The sequence below is a fragment of the Amia ocellicauda genome, chromosome 14 (genome assembly GCF_036373705.1).
Source record: "Amia ocellicauda isolate fAmiCal2 chromosome 14, fAmiCal2.hap1, whole genome shotgun sequence".
Taxonomy (NCBI): domain Eukaryota; kingdom Metazoa; phylum Chordata; class Actinopteri; order Amiiformes; family Amiidae; genus Amia; species Amia ocellicauda.
Window position 1 is genome coordinate 18,976,650 of NC_089863.1, and position 19,286 is coordinate 18,995,935.

The 19,286-nt window shown below is 43.9% G+C and overlaps 2 protein-coding genes across 4 annotated transcripts; one reads left to right on the forward strand and one right to left on the reverse strand.

Moving 5' to 3' along the window:
- Positions 1-1,902: 1,902 nt before the first annotated feature.
- Positions 1,903-6,782, forward strand: LOC136767899 (cytosolic sulfotransferase 3). 2 transcript variants are annotated; one of them, XM_066721965.1, is made up of 8 exons: positions 1,903-2,049; positions 3,806-3,943; positions 4,027-4,152; positions 4,321-4,421; positions 4,663-4,789; positions 4,898-4,995; positions 5,856-6,036; positions 6,580-6,782. In XM_066721965.1, the coding sequence occupies exons 2-8, from the start codon at positions 3,808-3,810 to the stop codon at positions 6,690-6,692; spliced, it is 882 nt and encodes a 293-aa protein (XP_066578062.1). In that variant the 5' UTR covers positions 1,903-2,049; positions 3,806-3,807; the 3' UTR covers positions 6,693-6,782. The 2 variants fall into 2 exon arrangements, with proteins under 2 accessions (XP_066578062.1, XP_066578061.1); XM_066721964.1 differs by having other exon boundaries at positions 4,663-4,995.
- Positions 6,783-9,568: 2,786 nt separating this feature from the next.
- LOC136767900 (cytosolic sulfotransferase 1) lies at positions 9,569-15,722 on the reverse strand. Of its 2 annotated transcripts, XM_066721967.1 has the most exons (8): positions 15,440-15,657; positions 13,153-13,290; positions 12,819-12,944; positions 12,480-12,580; positions 12,108-12,234; positions 11,902-11,999; positions 10,075-10,249; positions 9,569-9,917 (listed from the first exon to the last, which is right to left on the reverse strand). In XM_066721967.1, the coding sequence occupies exons 2-8, from the start codon at positions 13,286-13,288 to the stop codon at positions 9,805-9,807; spliced, it is 876 nt and encodes a 291-aa protein (XP_066578064.1). In that variant the 5' UTR covers positions 13,289-13,290; positions 15,440-15,657; the 3' UTR covers positions 9,569-9,804. The 2 variants fall into 2 exon arrangements, with proteins under 2 accessions (XP_066578064.1, XP_066578063.1); XM_066721966.1 differs by having other exon boundaries at positions 11,902-12,234; positions 15,440-15,722.
- Between the last annotated feature and the right edge of the window lie 3,564 nt (positions 15,723-19,286).

Below are 19,286 nucleotides of genomic sequence, written 5' to 3' on the forward strand. Positions count from 1 at the left end.
GCACAATATGAAACCGGCACACCAGTCTGATCAATTCCCACAAAGGCCACCAAGCTGCCGACAATAGGTCTGGACTGAAACAATGTATCAAAGCGATACGAAGCCTGTCTGACTCAAAAAGACACATATTCATCAATCAATCAATCAATCAATCAATTTATATTTGTATAACGCCCTTCGCAGGGTAGCCACAGAGGGCTTTACAGAGTGGTAAACATACAACAGACATATAGCAAAATAAAAGACAATAAATACATTAATAAAATGAATAAAAATAGACCTTTATCAGTTGAAATGAACTAAAACACAGCAAACCAACATTAAAATAACACACAGCAAATTTGTACATAGCAGTAAACAAAAATGCAGTTATAAATCAGTTATCCTGACATCATCTTTCTACGTGTGCTAGCAGAACAGGGTTCTCAAATACCGGGAGCATGTTGTTGATCAATAGATTAGGATGATGAAACTTAAATAACAACGATGAGTTTGCAAAAGATACTGTCATATGGTGTTCTTTTCATAATATGGCAAGAGTCCAGGTACCTCCCAAAACACAACCTGTCCTGTTGACATTTCTGTCAACAGCCCAGGTACATTTTGACATAAGGAAGTTATTGTCTTAAAACATCACAGGAATTTAAACCTTGCACGCTAGTATTTCATTACCTTCCTTTCACAACTCTAATCGTGCAAACAGTTCCTAAACTGACAGTCAGCCAGTCCTGTATTCATTTCAGCACAATATTTTGCTGACTTTTGATGTTGCCCACAGCTATATAAAGGTGGAGAACTACTGTCTATCTGTGATATAAAATTTGCAAAATACTGCTTCCTTATCAGACGATGGGCTTCTTAGAAATCTGAGCAAAGTACAGTAATAAAAACATAATGTTGTGTTTTACTGTGAGGAATACAGTTTATATGAGGAGCTTCAGCTGTTGAAGAAATACAGTAGATTATAGCTGTGTGTGATATAAAATGTTAACAAGGCTGCTAAATGCTGCCTCCTTACCTGGCAATTGGCTTCTTAGAGATCTGAGCAATGTACAGAAAAAACAAAAAAACATCACAGTGTTTCACTATGAGGAATACAGTAATATACAGCATTTGTGTACAGTGTGAAATAGTCTCACACTCACACTGACACAGCCTGCGGAGAGAAAGAAAGAAAGGGTCGGGGATGGGGAGTGCTTCATTGAAAGACTATGACAGAAGAAGGGAAAGTGAAGGACAGAGAGGGAGAGGGACAATGTCAGTGTCTATCAATCATTAATGTGGTCTGGACCAGAGTTCTTACACTGTCACCCACTGCACACATCCTGTACACACACACACACACACACACTCTGGCTATAGTCCACACAGTGCTGGTCCCTATACTGTACTATACTATAGTCCACACAGCACTGGCTCCAGTCTGGCCCCTATACTATACTATACTATACTATACTATACTATACTATACTACAGTCCACACAGCGCTGGGGTGGGAGTTAACCCTTTCCTTCCAGTTTCTCTCACTTCTCAGGTTATGCACTGCAGCACCTATACTGCACCTACCTTTTTCTCGGTGTGCGATTACTGTATCTTCTCCTATGCCTACCCCACCCTTTAGCACTTGACCGAACTGAGCAGAATCATGTCTGCAGCCAGATCATTAGTACAGGGACTTGCGCTTATTGTATACAGTAGCTTACTGATTGCATTTACTGCACTTTTTCATGCGTTGAAAAAGGTTTCTTGTGAAAACTGTCAACTAATATGGGGGGTGGGTAGTATTTATTAATTTGCTTGCTAATTCTTTTACTTTACAGACAAAAGTGTACTGGATTGAGAACTTGTGAGACCTGAAAAACTACACCCAGCAGAGAGAAAGAGAAAGAGAGGGGCGGGTATAGGGGGAGTGTGCTTTGATGCGAAGGAGGGGAATGGTCGAGGGGAGGCAGAGATGGATAAATATATGCTATTGAGAGAGAGAGAGAGAGAGAGTATAGTAAGTTTTGCTCTGTTTGCTATTTCGTGTGGGACCAGCTATAACGCGCAGTGAGTCAATTATTATGATTCTGATGATGATGGTGGTGGTGGTAATTATTAGTAGTGGCAGTATTGTTGTGGTCTTTATTGTTTTCATACTGGGAGAGGAGTGTGCGGTGCAGACAGCGGGCTGTGTCGCGTCCTGTGCCCGGGGCTCGGGCGCTCTCTGCCCGCCTGGCTCAGCGCTCCTGGCTGCCCGCAGCTTTAACCCTGCAGGCATGGAGACGAGTGGCACCCTGTCAGGAAATGAGAAAGATAATGGGACTGAAGTAGGACCAGTGCGTGAGGTGCCTTTCAATAGCACGTCAGTTGAGAACAAGTTGGAAAGGCGTTTGCCACAGCGGGAGAGGTCCCCACCATGTCGTTTTGTCAGGGTTACCGTCTTTGCGGGTTTCACACATTGCTGTCAGTCTCCCAGTACGCCGCAAGGGGGCGCTCTTAGTGTGTCTGTATCATCTAACCCCCCTTCATCTTTCTCTCTGTCCCTCTATCACTGTTTACCCCTCCACCCCTCTTTTTGTCTCTCTCCACCGCTCCATTTCCATCTCTATTATTCACTCTGTTCCCCCCTCTCAAATTCAAATTAAACTCAGGTGAACTTCATTGGCATGCTTTATGGTGGTGCCAAAGCATTTATCATACAGACATAACCATACTTTTAAAATCGTTGAAGATGTTGAACAATAATAATAAGATTAACTTTATATATATATATATATATATATATATAGAGAGAGAGAGAGAGAGAGAGAGAGAGAGCACTTACCAAGCACAATTGCTGCACAATCAATACGAAAACAACAATAGTTAAAACAAGGATACACAAAGAAATACATTTTAAAAAAGAAAAAAAGAACAAGATGCAATCAGGAAAGCACATAAAAAATGTCAAACAATATAGCTAATGAAAATTGTCGAGGAGAACAAATGCAGTAGATAATACAACAATACAACAAGTAGCAACGTTGTGTGTTAGATGAGAACTTACAATAAAACTATCTTTAAAAAATGTTCAATAACTGTTTCATAACATACATTTGGAAGTTCAAGTGTATAAAAATGAGTTTTGAGATGTGATTTAGAAACATGGACCGACTCAGAGGATCTAACGTTAAGAGGTAAAATGGGCCTTTAGGGCAAAAGAACAATCTCAGATTAGATTTCTTAAATTTCAACCTAGACTTTGGAACGGCTACAAATCCCTGGTCTGAAAATCTGAGTGGTCTTCTAATGTTATAGGGAATGTAGGAAGGCGCCAGACTATGCAATACTTTGTATATGATTGTAATATCTTAAAATAAACCAGTGTAGAGAGGCTAGTACTGGGGTAATGTGTGAGCAAGAGCCGGGCCAATGTACGGTAATTTAAGCCTGAAAATGAGGTATTGCAGTAATCGAGACGTGAAGAAATAAAAACATTAATAATGTTCTCTGTATCTCCAAAATATTAAACAGATCAAACTTCAGCAATGTTTCAATAAGTGAGTACAAATAAAATCAGTGTATATGTATTACAGCCTAGGTAATGACCTGGGTACTTTCACCAGCCAGTGTTGTGTGGAGTAGATGAGCGGGGAGATTAAACTATTTTAATGTGATGATCTGGGGGGTTTAATAGGAAAATGGGTTCATTGATTATCTTGGATATGGTTGTTAATGGTGTGTAGTGTGTCTTCTATGATGGTTACATTTGTTTTTTGAGAAATAATGGGGATTAAAATGTCTCTCTCTGTCCCTCCCTCCTCTCTCTCTCTCTCTCTCTCAGGGATGGAGTTGGTTCGTCCAGAGCTGTTTGATTTTCGGGGGGTGGCCATGACTAACTATTTCACTGACAACTTTGACAATGTGGAGAAATTCTCAGCCAAGCCCGATGACATTCTCATTGCCACCTACCCAAAAGCAGGTCAGTGTCAGAGAGCAGTGTGTGTGTGAGAGAGAGTTAGAGAGTTAGACTGTGAGTGTAATTAATTAAATTCTCTCTCTCAGGCACTACCTGGATGTCACACATGCTGGATCAGATCTATTTTGGGGAGAACCCTGAGACCCTGGCGTCCGAGCCTGTCTTTCACAGGGTGCCCTTCATGGAGATCTGTGCCCCTGGTATCATGACAGGTTGGTGCAGGTTGTGCAATGTGTTGTGCTGTGTCAGTCAATCTGTGTCTGTACTGCATGTATTCCCCCATCACTCTCTCTATCACTCTCAAATTCAAAGTGCTGTATTTGTGTGACCAGTGTACGTATTATGAAAACATTAGTGACAAATCACTCTCTCTCTCTCAGGTGTGGAGCTGATAGAGAACATGACCTCATCTCCTCGCCTGATCAAGACTCACCTGCCGGTCCAGTTGGTGCCAAAGAGCTTCTGGGAGCAAAACTGCAGGGTAACATTAGACTGAGTCCAGTGTGCTGATAATTAGACTGAGTGGAGTGTGAGCACAGTGTGTGTAACTGATTGCAGTGTGTCTGCAGTGTGTGTATAGTGTGTCCACAGTATCAGCACAGTATGTCTGCAGTGTGTCTATCGTGGGTGCAGAGTTTAATGTCAATGCAAACTGAGTACAGTGTGGGTCAGTCAGTTTATCTCTCTCCCTCTTCATCCTCTCTCTCCCTCTCTCTCTCTAGGTGATCTATGTTGCTCGTAATCCTAAGGACAATGCTGTGTCTTATTACCATTTTGACCGCATGAATAAACTGCAGCCGGAGCCAGGAAACTGGGAGAGCTTCCTAGAGAGATTCAAACAGGGACAGAGTGAGTCACACAGAGAGACAGTGTATCAGTCAGTGTGTGTGTCAGTCAGTCAGTGTGTCTGTATTCACCTCATCTCTCTCTCTCTCTCTCTCTCTCTCTCTCTGTCAGTGGTGTTTGGGTCCTGGTACCCTCATGTTAAAGGATGGTGGGAGCGCAAACAGACCAACCCCCGGATACTCTACCTCTTCTATGAGGATCTAAAGGAGGTGAGGCTGCTACCCCTTGCGGCGTACTACAGCCCCCTATTGGAACAGCACTATTCTACTGCACCGTTACTACAGCCCCCTATTGGAACAGCACTATTCTACTGCACTGTTACTACAGCCCCCTATTGGAACAGCACTATTCTACTGCACCATTACTACAGCCCCCTATTGGAACAGCGCTATTCTACTGCACTGTTACTACAGCCCCCTATTGGAACAGCACTATTCTACTGCACTGTTACTACAGCCCCCTATTGGAACAGCACTATTCTACTGCACCATTACTACAGCCCCCTATTGGAACAGCGCTATTCTACTGCACTGTTACTACAGCCCCCTATTGGAACAGCACTATTCTACTGCACCATTACTACAGCCCCCTATTGGAACAGCACTATTCTACTGCACTGTTACTACAGCCCCCTATTGGAACAGCACTATTCTACTGCACCATTACTACAGCCCCCTATTGGAACAGCACTATTCTACTGCACTGTTACTACAGCCCCCTATTGGAACAGCACTATTCTACTGCACTGTTACTACAGCCCCCTATTGGAACAGCACTATTCTACTGCACTGTTACTACAGACCCCTATTGGAACAGCACTATTCTACTGCACTGTTACTACAGCCCCCTATTGGAACAGCACTATTCTACTGCACCATTACTACAGCCCCCTATTGGAACAGCACTATTCTACTGCACTGTTACTACAGACCCCTATTGGAACAGTATATACAGGACCTGTCATTCAGTCATTGTTCCTATACTACCTCTTTCTCTCTCTCTCTCAGTGCAGTGTCAGTCAGTCAGTGTGTCTATACTACCTCTCTCTCTCTGCCTGTGTCTGTGTTAGGACACTGATAGAGAGCTGGGCCGGCTGTGTGAGTTCCTGGGCGTGTCTCTGAGTGAGGAGTCCCGGCAGAGAGTGCTGAGAGCCGTCGGTTTCCAGAGCATGAGGGAAAACAACATGACCAACAGCTCCTCTGTGGACCCCAGAGTGCTGGACCAGAAGATCTCTCCATTCCTGAGGAAAGGTAGAGACAAGAGGGAGAGAGAGAGAGAGGGAGCTGAGGCGAGAAGGGGATGGGGCACACTCACACTCTCACACACTCACACACACAGGCACTCACACACTCACACACTCACACACTCACGCACTCACAGACACACACACACACGCACATCTCCTCACAGCCTGTCTAGTTAGACGTTGTTTCGCATCCCTGTATGGCATGACCTCATGGAAGCATATGTTGGATGTAAGTTCAGCTCTTGACCTGGAGCCTCAACAGAGAGAGCCCCACTTCCTGAGGCACTGCGGTCACCCGGCAAAACAAGCAGTCTGAGAGCCACATGGGAACACACGCTCTTATCACACTTGAAGCTCGTGGTAGACATGTTCGGATATTAGTGGTTGTGGGAAAACCTTTAAAAGTCTGCAACCGAACAAAGAAACAAGGGGGGGGACAAGTAAGAGTGGGAGAAGACACACCAGGCTGCCGGCTCACACTCATACACACTGACCTACAAACCATTAACCCCTCTCTCTCTCTCTGTTTCTCTCTCTCTCTCTGCAGGGATGGTTGCAGACTGGAAGAATCAATTCAGTGTTTCACAGAGTGAGGAGTTTGATGAAGACTACCAGAGGAAGATGAAGGACACCACACTGACCTTCAGGATGGAGATATAGACTTTGTGTACTGTACTGTACTGCATTATACCACTATACTGTACTATAAACTGCATTGTACTACAGCTGAGATAAAGAGAGAGAGAGAGAGAGGGTGTCTCTGTGCTGTAATGTACTGCATTATAGTAATATACCGTACTAAAGTGCATTCACATAGATTTAATATTTATTTTGAATATATGGTATTATATCAACACTCATGTTTTTACAGCACATTACTGCACTTTCTAAGAAACCCATCACCTGATAAGGAAGCAGCATTTTGCAGCCTAATTCAAATTTTATATCACAGACAGACAGTAGTTCTCCACTTTATATAGCTGTGGGCAACATCAAAAGTCAGCAAAGTATTGTGCTGAAATGAATACTGTCTGGCTGACTGTCAATTTAGGAATTGTTTGCACGATTAGAGAGTTTCCACATCAAAGTCGAGTTTGATAGCTTTGGAGTGAGACATATCGACGGCAGCTTGGTGGCCTTAGTGGGAATTGTTCAGACTTGTCTGCTGGTTTAAGATTGTTTTGAATTTGCCGCCTGGGTGTAGTTGCGTGGGACGGAAATGGCTTTTCACAGTTTGTGAAAATGGCTAAATCCCAATGCTAGTGTCATTCGCTAGTACCACAGGGTGGAATGGTGTCTCAGTGGATATGACACTTGTTTCTGCTCTGTCGGATAGTAGATTGGAGTCCTGGCCAGCCCTCGCTGTGTTGACCAATAGATACTCCATGCTGAACTAGGGCACGGTCATTGCTGCCGAGGGGAGTGGGTGTCAGATGTGTGTCAGATTCACAAAGCACTCTAATAGCTCTAAGAAAACAGTAGCTTATCAGATTTAAAACTAGTGTACAGGAATAAAGAGGGATTTTTTTTTACAGTCATGTAATAGTTACAGTAACTTAGTGGCCACTCAGCTGCAGATTTATTTTATATTCATTATTTACAGAGTAGTTACACGTCCACTGACAGGTCCCCTGTATGCTCTGTAATTTTCTCTTTCTTGATTTCATTCTTCCCTTTTTTGCCTGGCTTCCTTCCTCTCTTGTTGTCTTGCCAACTCTCTGTCTCCAGGAGTACTTGCGGAAATTAGAGAAAATGTTAAGAATGCATCCCATGGGGATGGGGGTGGGTAGTGGCTTAACTCGACTAAAACTGTACTTTTTATGGCACTTAGGAATCTTAGAAAGAGAGAGAGAGATTGTTCTTGCCCTAGATTTCACAATCAGTCAATCAAATAAATACTTTCTGTAATTAATCTTGTTCTGGTTAATTCCTACCCGCTGTGATGCACGTCTGGAAGTTATTGCACAGGTAGAGTACAGAAATCACTAAAATAGACACATTTTCTGATCAGGCTTTTTCTTACAGTCACGGACAGTGCGTTATTATATTATCAGGACAAACCACATTTTCCTGCTATTTACCACTACAAAGCAACTGTTTTATTTATTGTATCAGATGGTCTCCTGGTTTCTCGCTCCCTGCTCCACATCCTCCCTGGCCCCTGTGGCGTCCATCTCAATGCAGCTGTGTGCTTGGATGGCCCTTTGGTGTGGGGCGCCTCTGCCAATCACAGCTCTTCGCTGAAGTCCACAGCCACAGAAACAGGAAGTCATGTGTGACAGCGATCCAAACAATGTTATTGACCACAAGCTGCTTAAAGCTCTCAATGGAAAGCAGAACTGGGACTGGATTGTATTTGTGTAGTTTGTAATACATACAAGTGAGGTGCTAAAGTTAAGTTACAGTCCAACTACATATTCTTCTAGAGTACAGACACTGACTGAGCCCTGTACTGTACTGTATATATACACCTGGAGTACAGACACTGACTGAGCCCTGTACTGTACTGTATATATACACCTGGAGTACAGACACTGACTGAGCCCTGTACTGTATATATACACCTGGAGTACAGACACTGACTGAGACCTGTACTGTATATATACACCTGGAGTACAGACACTGACTGAGCCCTGTACTGTACTGTATATATACACCTGGAGTACAGACACTGACTGAGCCCTGTACTGTATATATACACCTGGAGTACAGACACTGACTGAGACCTGTACTGTATATATACACCTGGAGTACAGACACTGACTGAGCCCTGTACTGTATATATACACCTGGAGTACAGACACTGACTGAGCCCTGTACTGTATATATACACCTGGAGTACAGTCACTGACTGAGCCCTGTACTGTACTGTATATATACACCTGGAGTACAGACACTGACTGAGCCCTGTACTGTACTGTATATATACACCTGGAGTACAGACACTGACTGAGCCCTGTACTGTATATATACACCTGGAGTACAGACACTGACTGAGCCCTGTACTGTACTGTATATATACACCTGGAGTACAGACACTGACTGAGCCCTGTACTGTACTGTATATATACACCTGGAGTACAGACACTGACTGAGCCCTGTACTGTATATATACACCTGGAGTACAGTCACTGACTGAGCCCTGTACTGTATATATACACCTGGAGTACAGACACTGACTGAGCCCTGTACTGTACTGTATATATACACCTGGAGTACAGACACTGACTGAGCCCTGTACTGTATATATACACCTGGAGTACAGACACTGACTGAGCCCTGTACTGTATATATACACCTGGAGTACAGACACTGACTGAGCCCTGTACTGTATATATACACCTGGAGTACAGACACTGACTGAGCCCTGTACTATATATATACACCTGGAGTACAGACACTGACCGAGCCCTGTACTGTATACATACACCTGGAGTATATATACTCACCCGCACCCCCCCACCCATCACACACACACAGTGTTTCGATGTGTTTTGGCATCAATTTATCGAAGGAACAGAAACACAGACAGCTCAAAAGATATACATCATTTGTTTATTGGTATAAAATTGTGTCTGAGTTTCAGTGGGCTAAGTCAGTGTCGTCGCTATTGTAGTAATCAGAGCTGAGAGAGGATCGACCCTGCTGTGTGTAACGCACTGAATCAGTTCACACAGTCCCTTGAGTTACTGCCTCTCTGCCCTCAGATTCAGTTTGCAGTTTGCAGTTCTCACTGTTGTAGTATAATGCAGTACAGTACAGCACACAGTCTCTATATCTCCATCCTGAAGGTCAGTGTGGTGTCCTTCATCCTCCTCTGGTAGTCTTCATCAAACTCTTCATTCTGAGAGACAGTGAAGTGATTCTTCCAATCCGCAACCATCCCTGGAGTGAGAGAGGGAGAGATAGAGAGAGAGAGAGAAGGAGAAGGAGAAGGAGAGGGTTGCCTGTGGGTTAATAGTTTGTGAATATGGTGCACCACACTACACTACTACACAATACATTAAACTACATTTGCACTACGCCTCTCCCCTGTCTCTACCTTTCCTCATGAATGGTGAGATGCTGTGGTCCATCACAGCGCAGGTGGAGTAGTTGGCCATGCTGTTGTCCTTCATGTTCTGGAAGCCGACGGCTCTCAGCACTCTGTCCCGCGCCTCCTCGCTCAGAGACACGCCCAGGAAGTCACACAGCCGACCCAGTTCCCTGACCACGTCCTCACACAGACACAGGGACAGAGAGAGAGTGTTAATACAGACAAACTGACCGACTGACCTTCCAATAGGGGGCTGTAGTAACAGTGCAGTAGAATAGTGCTGTTCCAATAGGGAGCTGTAGTAACAGTGCAGTAGAATAGTGCTGTTCCAATAGGGAGCTGTAGTAACAGTGCAGTAGAATAGCGCTGTTCCAATAGGGGGCTGTAGTAACGGTGCAGTAGAATACCGCTGTTCCAATAGGGGGCTGTAGTAACAGTACAGTAGAATAGTGCTGTTCCAATAGGGGGCTGTAGTAACGGTGCAGTAGAATAGTGCTGTTCCAATAGGGAGCTGTAGTAACAGTGCAGTAGAATAGCGCTGTTCCAATAGGGGGCTGTAGTAACGGTGCAGTAGAATAGCGCTGTTCCAATAGGGGGCTGTAGTAACGGTGCTGTAGAATAGCGCTGTTCCAATAGGGGGCTGTAGTAACGGTGCAATAGAATACCGCTGTTCCAATAGGGGGCTGTAGTAACAGTACAGTAGAATAGTGCTGTTCCAATAGGGGGCTGTAGTAACGGTGCAGTAGAATACCGCTGTTCCAATAGGGGGCTGTAGTAACAGTACAGTAGAATAGTGCTGTTCCAATAGGGGGCTGTAGTAACAGTGCAATAGAATAGCGCTGCTCCAATAGGGGGCTGTATTAATAGTGGAGTAGAATAGCGCTGTTCCAATAGGGGGCTGTAGTAACGGTGCAGTAGAATAGCGCTGTTCCAATAGGGGGCTGTAGTAACGGTGCAGTAGAATACCGCTGTTCCAATAGGGGGCTGTAGTAACAGTACAGTAGAATAGTGCTGTTCCAATAGGGGGCTGTAGTAACGGTGCAGTAAAATAGTGCTGTTCCAATAGGGGGCTGTATTAATAGTGGAGTAGAATAGCGCTGTTCCAATAGGGGGCTGTAGTAACAGTGCAGTAGAATAGCGCTGTTCCAATAGGGGGCTGTAGTAACGGTGCAGTAGAATACCGCTGTTCCAATAGGGGGCTGTAGTAACAGTACAGTAGAATAGTGCTGTTCCAATAGGGGGCTGTAGTAACGGTGCAGTAGAATAGTGCTGTTCCAATAGGGGGCTGTAGTAACGGTGCAGTAGAATAGCGCTGTTCCAATAGGGGGCTGTAGTAACAGTGCAGTAGAATAGTGCTGTTCCAATAGGGGGCTGTAGTAACGGTGCAGTAGAATAGTGCTGTTCCAATAGGGGGCTGCAGTAACGGTGCAGTACAATAGTGCTGTTCCAATAGGGGTCTGTAGTAACGGTGCAGTAGAATAGTGCTGTTCCAATAGGGGGCTGTAGTAACGGTGCAGTAGAATAGTGCTGTTCCAATAGGGGGCTGTAGTAACAGTGCAGTAGAATAGTGCTGTTCCAATAGGGGGCTGTAGTAACAGTGCAGTAGAATAGTGCTGTTCCAATAGGGGGCTGTAGTAACAGTGCAGTAGAATAGCGCTGTTCCAATAGGGGGCTGTAGTAATGGTGCAGTAGAATAGCGCTGTTCCAATAGGGGGCTGTAGTAACAGTGCAGTAGAATAGTGCTGTTCCAATAGGGGGCTGTAGTAACAGTGCAGTAGAATAGTGCTGTTCCAATAGGGGGCTGTAGTACGCCGCAAGGGGTAGCAGCCTCACCTCCTTTAGATCCTCATAGAAGAGGTAGAGTATCCGGGGGTTGGTCTGTTTGCGCTCCCACCATCCTTTAACATGAGAGTACCAGGACCCAAACACCACTGACAGAGAGAGAGAGAGAGAGAGAGAGAGAGAGATGAGGTGAATACAGACACACTGACTGACTGACACACACACTGACTGATACACTGTCTCTCTGTGTGACTCACTCTGTCCCTGTTTGAATCTCTCTAGGAAGCTCTCCCAGTTTCCTGGCTCCGGCTCCACATAATTCATGCGGTCAAAATGGTAATAAGACACAGCATTGTCCTTAGGATTACGAGCAACATAGATCACCTAGAGAGAGAGAGAGAGGGAGAGAGAGGATGAAGAGGGAGAGAGATAAACTGACTGACCCACACTGTACTCAGTTTGCATTGACATTAAACTCTGCACCCACGATAGACACACTGCAGACATACTGTGCTGATACTGTGGACACACTATACACACACTGCAGACACACTGCAATCAGTTACACACACTGTGCTCACACTCCACTCAGTCTAATTATCAGCACACTGGACTCAGTCTAATGTTACCCTGCAGTTTTGCTCCCAGAAGCTCTTTGGCACCAACTGGACCGGCAGGTGAGTCTTGATCAGGCGAGGAGATGAGGTCATGTTCTCTATCAGCTCCACACCTGAGAGAGAGGGAGAGGAAGACGGAGAGGGAGAGGGAGATAGTACAGAAACCAATTGGGTGGAGACATTACAGTTTCTGTATTGGGACTTGTAATCCCTTGTATAGCTGTGTCTCTGTATGTTTCCCAAGATAAAGTAAATCCAATCACTTTGAGACTGGAGTGGATAGTTGAAAATGGTCTATAATGTGTCTCTCCAGTAGTGTGTGTGTGTGGGGGGGGGGTGCCCTGAGCTGACCTGGCATGTGTTTGGGGGCACACATCTCCAAGAAGGGCACCCTCTCGTAGACGGGGAGGGATTTCAGGGTCTCAGAGTTCTCCCCAAAATAGATCTGATCCAGCATGTGGGACACCCAGGTAGTGCCTGAGAAAGAGAGAGAGAGAGAATTGAGCATTCATCATTCCCATTAAAATCCCCCTTCCCACACCTATGAAAACAACAACTCTAACCACTGCCCCTCTCCCTCCCCAGCAGCAGTGGCAGGGCCCATGTGACTGCAGGCTGTCAACACATGATCCACACACGGGTCCATACACTGGTCACACACATATAGCTGCTCTCTGACACTGACCTGCTTTTGGGTAGGTGGCAATGAGAATGTCATCGGGCTTGGCTGAGAATTTCTCCACATTGTCAAAGTTGTCAGTGAAATAGTTAGTCATGGCCACCCCCCGAAAATCAAACAGCTTCGGACGAATCGCCTCCATCCCTGAGAGAGAGAGAGAGAGAGAGAGAGAGAGAGGTACTATTTATGTCTACCTGGTTGTTAGTGTTTTACTTTTTCTTTTTTCACTTAGAAGGAGAGACTGATGGAGAGAAAGGGAGAAAAAGTAAGCGACCAGTGAAAGGAGGAACAATGGCAGCTCAGTGTAATAACATGCTGCAATATGTGAGCTCAGTGGGAACAAACTGGGACATTGTTACCGCAAAACATGGATTAGCATCAGCTGTAAACAGAGCTTGTACAATAGGGGGCTATAGAAACAGTAAAGCGGATTAGCGCTGTTAAAGTAGGGGTCAATGGAAAAGGTACAGCACAGTATAACAGTGGTGTTACAAAACAGGGGGCTGCAGTAACAGTACAGTTATGTCCCCTACAGCTTGCCATACAGGTGTGAGCATAAAGTGATTTGTTTCCTGTGAGACACATCCCAGTCCACAGAACAAAACCCTGTAATGGATTAGTATTCTGAGACTGCCGGAACTGAAATTTGACCATGCAATATATGTATTGTGCTGTTTAAAGGGACCAACACACTATTATTATTTCTTTCTTTCTTTGCAGATGCCCAGGGTGACTTAAGGTTTTCATAAGAGACATTTCCAAAGCATTTAATGTGCAGTAACTACAATCAGTACAAACTACAACACGCACACGTCAGTGAAGACATAATTGTTCCGCCTCAGGTGTGTACCAAGTGGTGAGGCTGGCATGGGAACAGGAGTAGTAACAGTACACTGATAAAAGGGCTCAAAATGCAAAAGTAAACAGGAGCTTGAGGGAGCAGAGTTGAATATATGCATAAGAGCAAGATTGCTGAGCTCTCTGATAACGTAATTCAATGTAATACTAAATATACGGTATTCTAGTTTTAATTTAAATTAATTTCATAGCACTTTAACTGCTTTTCCACATGCCTGACACTGTGCTAACGAAGCTGTCAGGGAATTCAAGGAAGCCAGCGTGGCATTAATTACATTCACTATAAGGAACATAAGCTAGTTTTTAAGAAAACGTTGAAGATACACATATCCTATGAAATAAATAATTCTCAAAAGAACATCTATAATAGGCAAGCACTGATTTTTGGGTGGTAAATATTGTTTTTATTGCACATTTATGAGCACACAAGACCTCATGATGGGATCTACTGGTGTACCACTGCACGCACAGGCTGCTGGATCATTATCGCTAACCTTGCTCAAACCAAAGTGTGTTTGTTTTACCACAACCACCCTTAACTTTAAGGCTCAACTGATGGCAGAAAGCACACTTTTGACACCTGTCGACTGCGTGGTTAGTCGGTCATTGTTATCTGTTAAACACAAGCACTTTTAGATAATGCAGTGTATTTGTTTTCATTACAGTCAAAAGTGAGCACTCCATTGCAGGTTATATATCTTGGACTTCTTGTGCAATGTTTTACTTTTACAGATTTATACTATAGTTGAAGAGGAAGGAACTGGTCTTACAATAATAGCAGTCCATTCGCCAGTCTTTCTGCTTGATCAGGCATTGCTTTGACTGCATTGTAATACTAATCATACACTGGAAAACTACAGTGTTGAATACTGAACAGGTTCAAACAAACAACTTTAGAAAAAACATGAATTATTATGATTTTAAAAGTCCCATGTTTGGTGCATAACCGCATGAAAAAACAAAAATGAACAATAACTATACTCTTCTCGATATACAATTAGTAATGACCATTTTTTTTTCTTTCTTTCTTTCTTTCTTTCTTTCTTTCTTTCTTTCTTTCTTTCCTGTCTTTCAGTTTGCTTATGTCTCCCTTTCTTTTGCTCAATCTGTTTCCTACAATATCTGCTGTCAAAAAAGTCTCCACTGTCCACGAAGAATTTAAACATGTTTTCAATCACTTCAACAACAACCCACATCAACATTTACATGTTGGCAACACGCCAGGAAACAAAAACGGTGGACTTTAAACAGCAACCCAAGCACAAAACCTATTGGCTTTCTATTCATTTTTTAAGTCAAGGCTGGAGAGCGGGTGCCACTCTCCACTCTTGTTTCAACATGCTCTTCTCTATGTGGAGACACTACAATCACTGGAGTTATAAGTAGCAATGGCCACAAACAATAATAGTAATAATAATAATAATAATGGACTCACTGCGTGCGATTGCTGGTTGCCTGCTTCCAACGAAAAATCACAATTGCACCCCCCGTCTCTCTTTCTCTCTCGCACACACTTATACACTTCTCCCCTCCCTCTTTTCTTCTCTGACCTACCAGGCTAGAACAGTACACTCCCACTCTCTATCTCTCTCTCTCTCTCACACACAGACACATTTACACACTTCTCCCCCCTCCCTATTTCTCCATGACCTAACATTCTGTCTCTCTCTCTCTCTCTCTGCCAGCCTCTTCACCTCATTCACCCTTTCATTTCTATTGTCATTCTCTCTGTCCCATTTTGCCCCCCTCTCCCTCAATCTCTCTCTCTCTCTCTCTCTCTCTCTCGCTCTACTACTAACTGAAACCGCTGCCAAACCATTCAAGTCAGTCCTAATCCACACTGACAGACTCATAACAGTCTCTACAAATCTAGGCAGACTGACACGGCGGCTCCCCCCTCAGAGCGCCTCACAGCCGTGCTCCCCTGCCCTTGTCACGCCTTGGACACATGTACTGCGTTGACTGGAAAAACTTTTTAACTGTGTAAGTTAACTTTAAAGCGAGACACCTGACAGAGACGAATCCCGAGCCTTTACAGCCTGAGCTGCCACAGCCTGGGGAGAGAGACAGGCCGACCCCGGCAGAGAGGAGAGAGAGTGTGGGCCGTGGGAGAAGTGGAGGATGAGGCCCACTTCCTGCCGCACTGCCCTAAAAACACCGCCATCAGGGACGCCCACCCCCACAGACTCGCAGGCCTGACCCCTGATCTCAGCTGGGGGAGGAGGCACAGACAGCAGACAGAGAGCAGTGCCATACTTCAGACTATCTATACTGTCTACACAACAATTGTCTTCAAAATGTCTGTATTTATCATTGCCATTGCCCTGTTCATGAGCACCAGACACGTCTGTCAATGCTTTGGCAACACCGATGTCAATTAATCCTGCCAATAAAGCTTTATTGATTTGACAGAGAGAGAGAGACTGTGATCAACTGTAAGACAGAGAGACACGGAGACTAAAAGTGGGGTTGGCAAATGGGAAAATTGTGTGTTTGAGTGCATAAGAGATAGAGATACTGGAGCGAATAGAGAGAAGGAGAAAGAGAGGGAGAGAGATGGTGAGAGGAGAAAGAGGGAGAGAAAGAGAGTGACAGTGAGAGAGGGAGAGAGAGAAATGCAGATCTTAAATGTATATTTACTGCATCTATTGTTCACCACTATTGTTCCTGAGCACTGAAGCTGTCTGTCAAAGCTGTGGCCATTCTACTGTCACTTAGTCCTGTCAATAAAGCTTTTCCAAATTGAACTTGAATTGAGACGGGGAAAGAAGTGGGGGTGGGGGGAGTGTGTCAGAGTGCAAGAGAGAGGTAAAGAGGGAGCCTGACTCTTAGAAACGTTGTCAATAAATGTAGAAAGATTAAGAAAACCAGAAAGAAATCACTCACAAGAAACCTGTCTGACGCTCACCTCATTGCAGAAGCGCCATTTGTGTGTTTCTACTGGCGATCTTTACTCCCAAGATAAACTGTCATATTAAAGGGTAGGTTAAGACAAGAACAGGTGTTAGTCGAGGGCACGGGTCGAAGTGGTGAAACGGGGCCCCCCGCTGAGTGCAGGAGGGCCACATGGTCAGAGTTGTAAACAGACACGAGCTGACAGCAATGGCCACGTGCAGGGCCCAGAAAATGAAGGGGGGGTTTCAGTCTGTGCCAGTACAGCTCAGAATTTTGCAGAGTGTACTGGGCATGGGCACGAGCATTAGAATATTCGAAGGGACGTATTTGATTACTTGTGAGATTAGTTGAATTCTGGGAGATTAAAGAAAATTGTAGGCATATATAAAAACATTAAAAAGCTTCGACTGGAATATAAAAATAAGCTATCAGTCTTACATTATCCTAAGGGTTGTGACATTTGAAATTAATGAATGTAAGTCCACACTAGTCTCTCCCCTGCCGTGGATATGGCCACTTTATTAAGAATGCTAATGCAGCTGTACATTTTAGTTTTTTTTAACCGATACCTTATTTCAATGTAGCCTAAGCAATTTATTTATTTTAGCACAAGAACCTGTATACAGTATACGCACGGTACAGTAGCCCAGTTCTGAAGATACAGCTCTTTTCAAATTAATATTTTTCCATGTGTAACTTTTATTTTTTTATTATAATTTGTTTGCACAATAATTGGCGTACCTTTTGAAGTTCATATATTTTTTTCATTACTTTTTTATCATTAACGTGAATGCCGAAGGAAAGGTTTTCGATAATGCAATATATATGTTATTATTATATATTTAGTAATAATCAGAATCCAATTTACTGGTATGAAATAAAAATGTATATTAATCATTTAAAACGTAAGCGCTTAATATGTTCAATTGCCGATGGGAAATTAAGTCACATGACTTTTCATCTTTTTAAAAATACGCATGCGCATGCATGCATCGTGACCACTTAAAGACGGAACCGGAAATGGGACTGGGAAATATACATTTAAATAGGTAAACTAAAAATTAATATAAATGTATATTAATAAGTATTAATGTTGCTAAATACGCAGTACAATTCAAAATTGTCAATTGAATTAACAGCTGTAATACATGATTTACTGTCCCGTAGCACATATTACGTATTGAGACATTAATATAGCATGCGCCAGACCCCCCTCCGTGGAGAGTGGGCTCGGCCCGGCTACAAAAAGCAGCGCGCGCACGCATTCGCTCTTTTCTGCTCGCGGAGACGGTGGGGCGCATGCGCAGGGGCCACAGCGTTGAGGCGCACTGCACGGGTGAGTAACGAGGGGGTAAACATTAGCTAAAATGATTGAAGCCACGAAATACAAGTTCAGTGTAAACGTTTAATTGTTATGAATGTGCGAGTTGGAGTGCAGTGCAGTCCGTGCCAGCAAGACGCTGTCGCAGAGCTAGAGCCTGCAGTCAGTTTTCACCTGCGAAGCTTCGTTGTGGCTAATTTGCGTGACTCGTCGATGACGTCACGTTCATAATCAATGCGTTCACACTTACGAGGCCCTGGGCCGCCTCAAATGGAGTCGGGCCTTTTTTAGAGACCCCGTTCACATTTGCGGCCTAAACGACATGCATGCCGGGAATAAACATCTGCTCAAGCCAGTGATTAGGTCTGTTTACAGGTGTATGCGCTATATTTATAATTACAACTTGTTAATATTGGTGTGTATATATAGGCTACTGATTTGGTTCTATATATCTTTTAAAGTTTTGCAGCCGAAGCTGTCGAATCGAACCAAGTTCCTCGGAAAAACGTGCGACGTTTTCTCTGGACTCCACTGCGTTTGTAATAGTCTGATCTTTGCATTTTATTTTCCTTTAGCCATTGAAAGCAGCCTCTGACGCGTCTATAGTTTTATCCCCAGACAGCAGCGCTGCACATTTCCTGGGTTTGCTTTTTAACTGTATGTTCATCCACATTGTAAACAGCGCTTTCATTTCTGCATCGTCCCAGTTGTCGCCTCTAACGCCGGCATTTGTGATTGTACTGCTCAGCTCAATAACTGCATTTCGGATTGCATAGTAAATAACTGGTCTCGTTTTTCACGTGTAAAATGCATAGTTACATTTCAGACTTAAATCACTACTTGGTACAAGAACAAACAATAGCACGTTTACCAGCTACACGCTTATTTTAATGGACTGAGTAGTTTGAACTGTTAACATTAGAACTAATTACTTAGCCTAGACTTTTTAAATGTATATAAAGATGTGAGCTAGCGAAATGTATCCGTACATTTTAAGGCTATAGATTGACTTGACATTCAAACAATATAGACAATATACTGCGTGTCCTGTAGTAGGGCGAGCTGT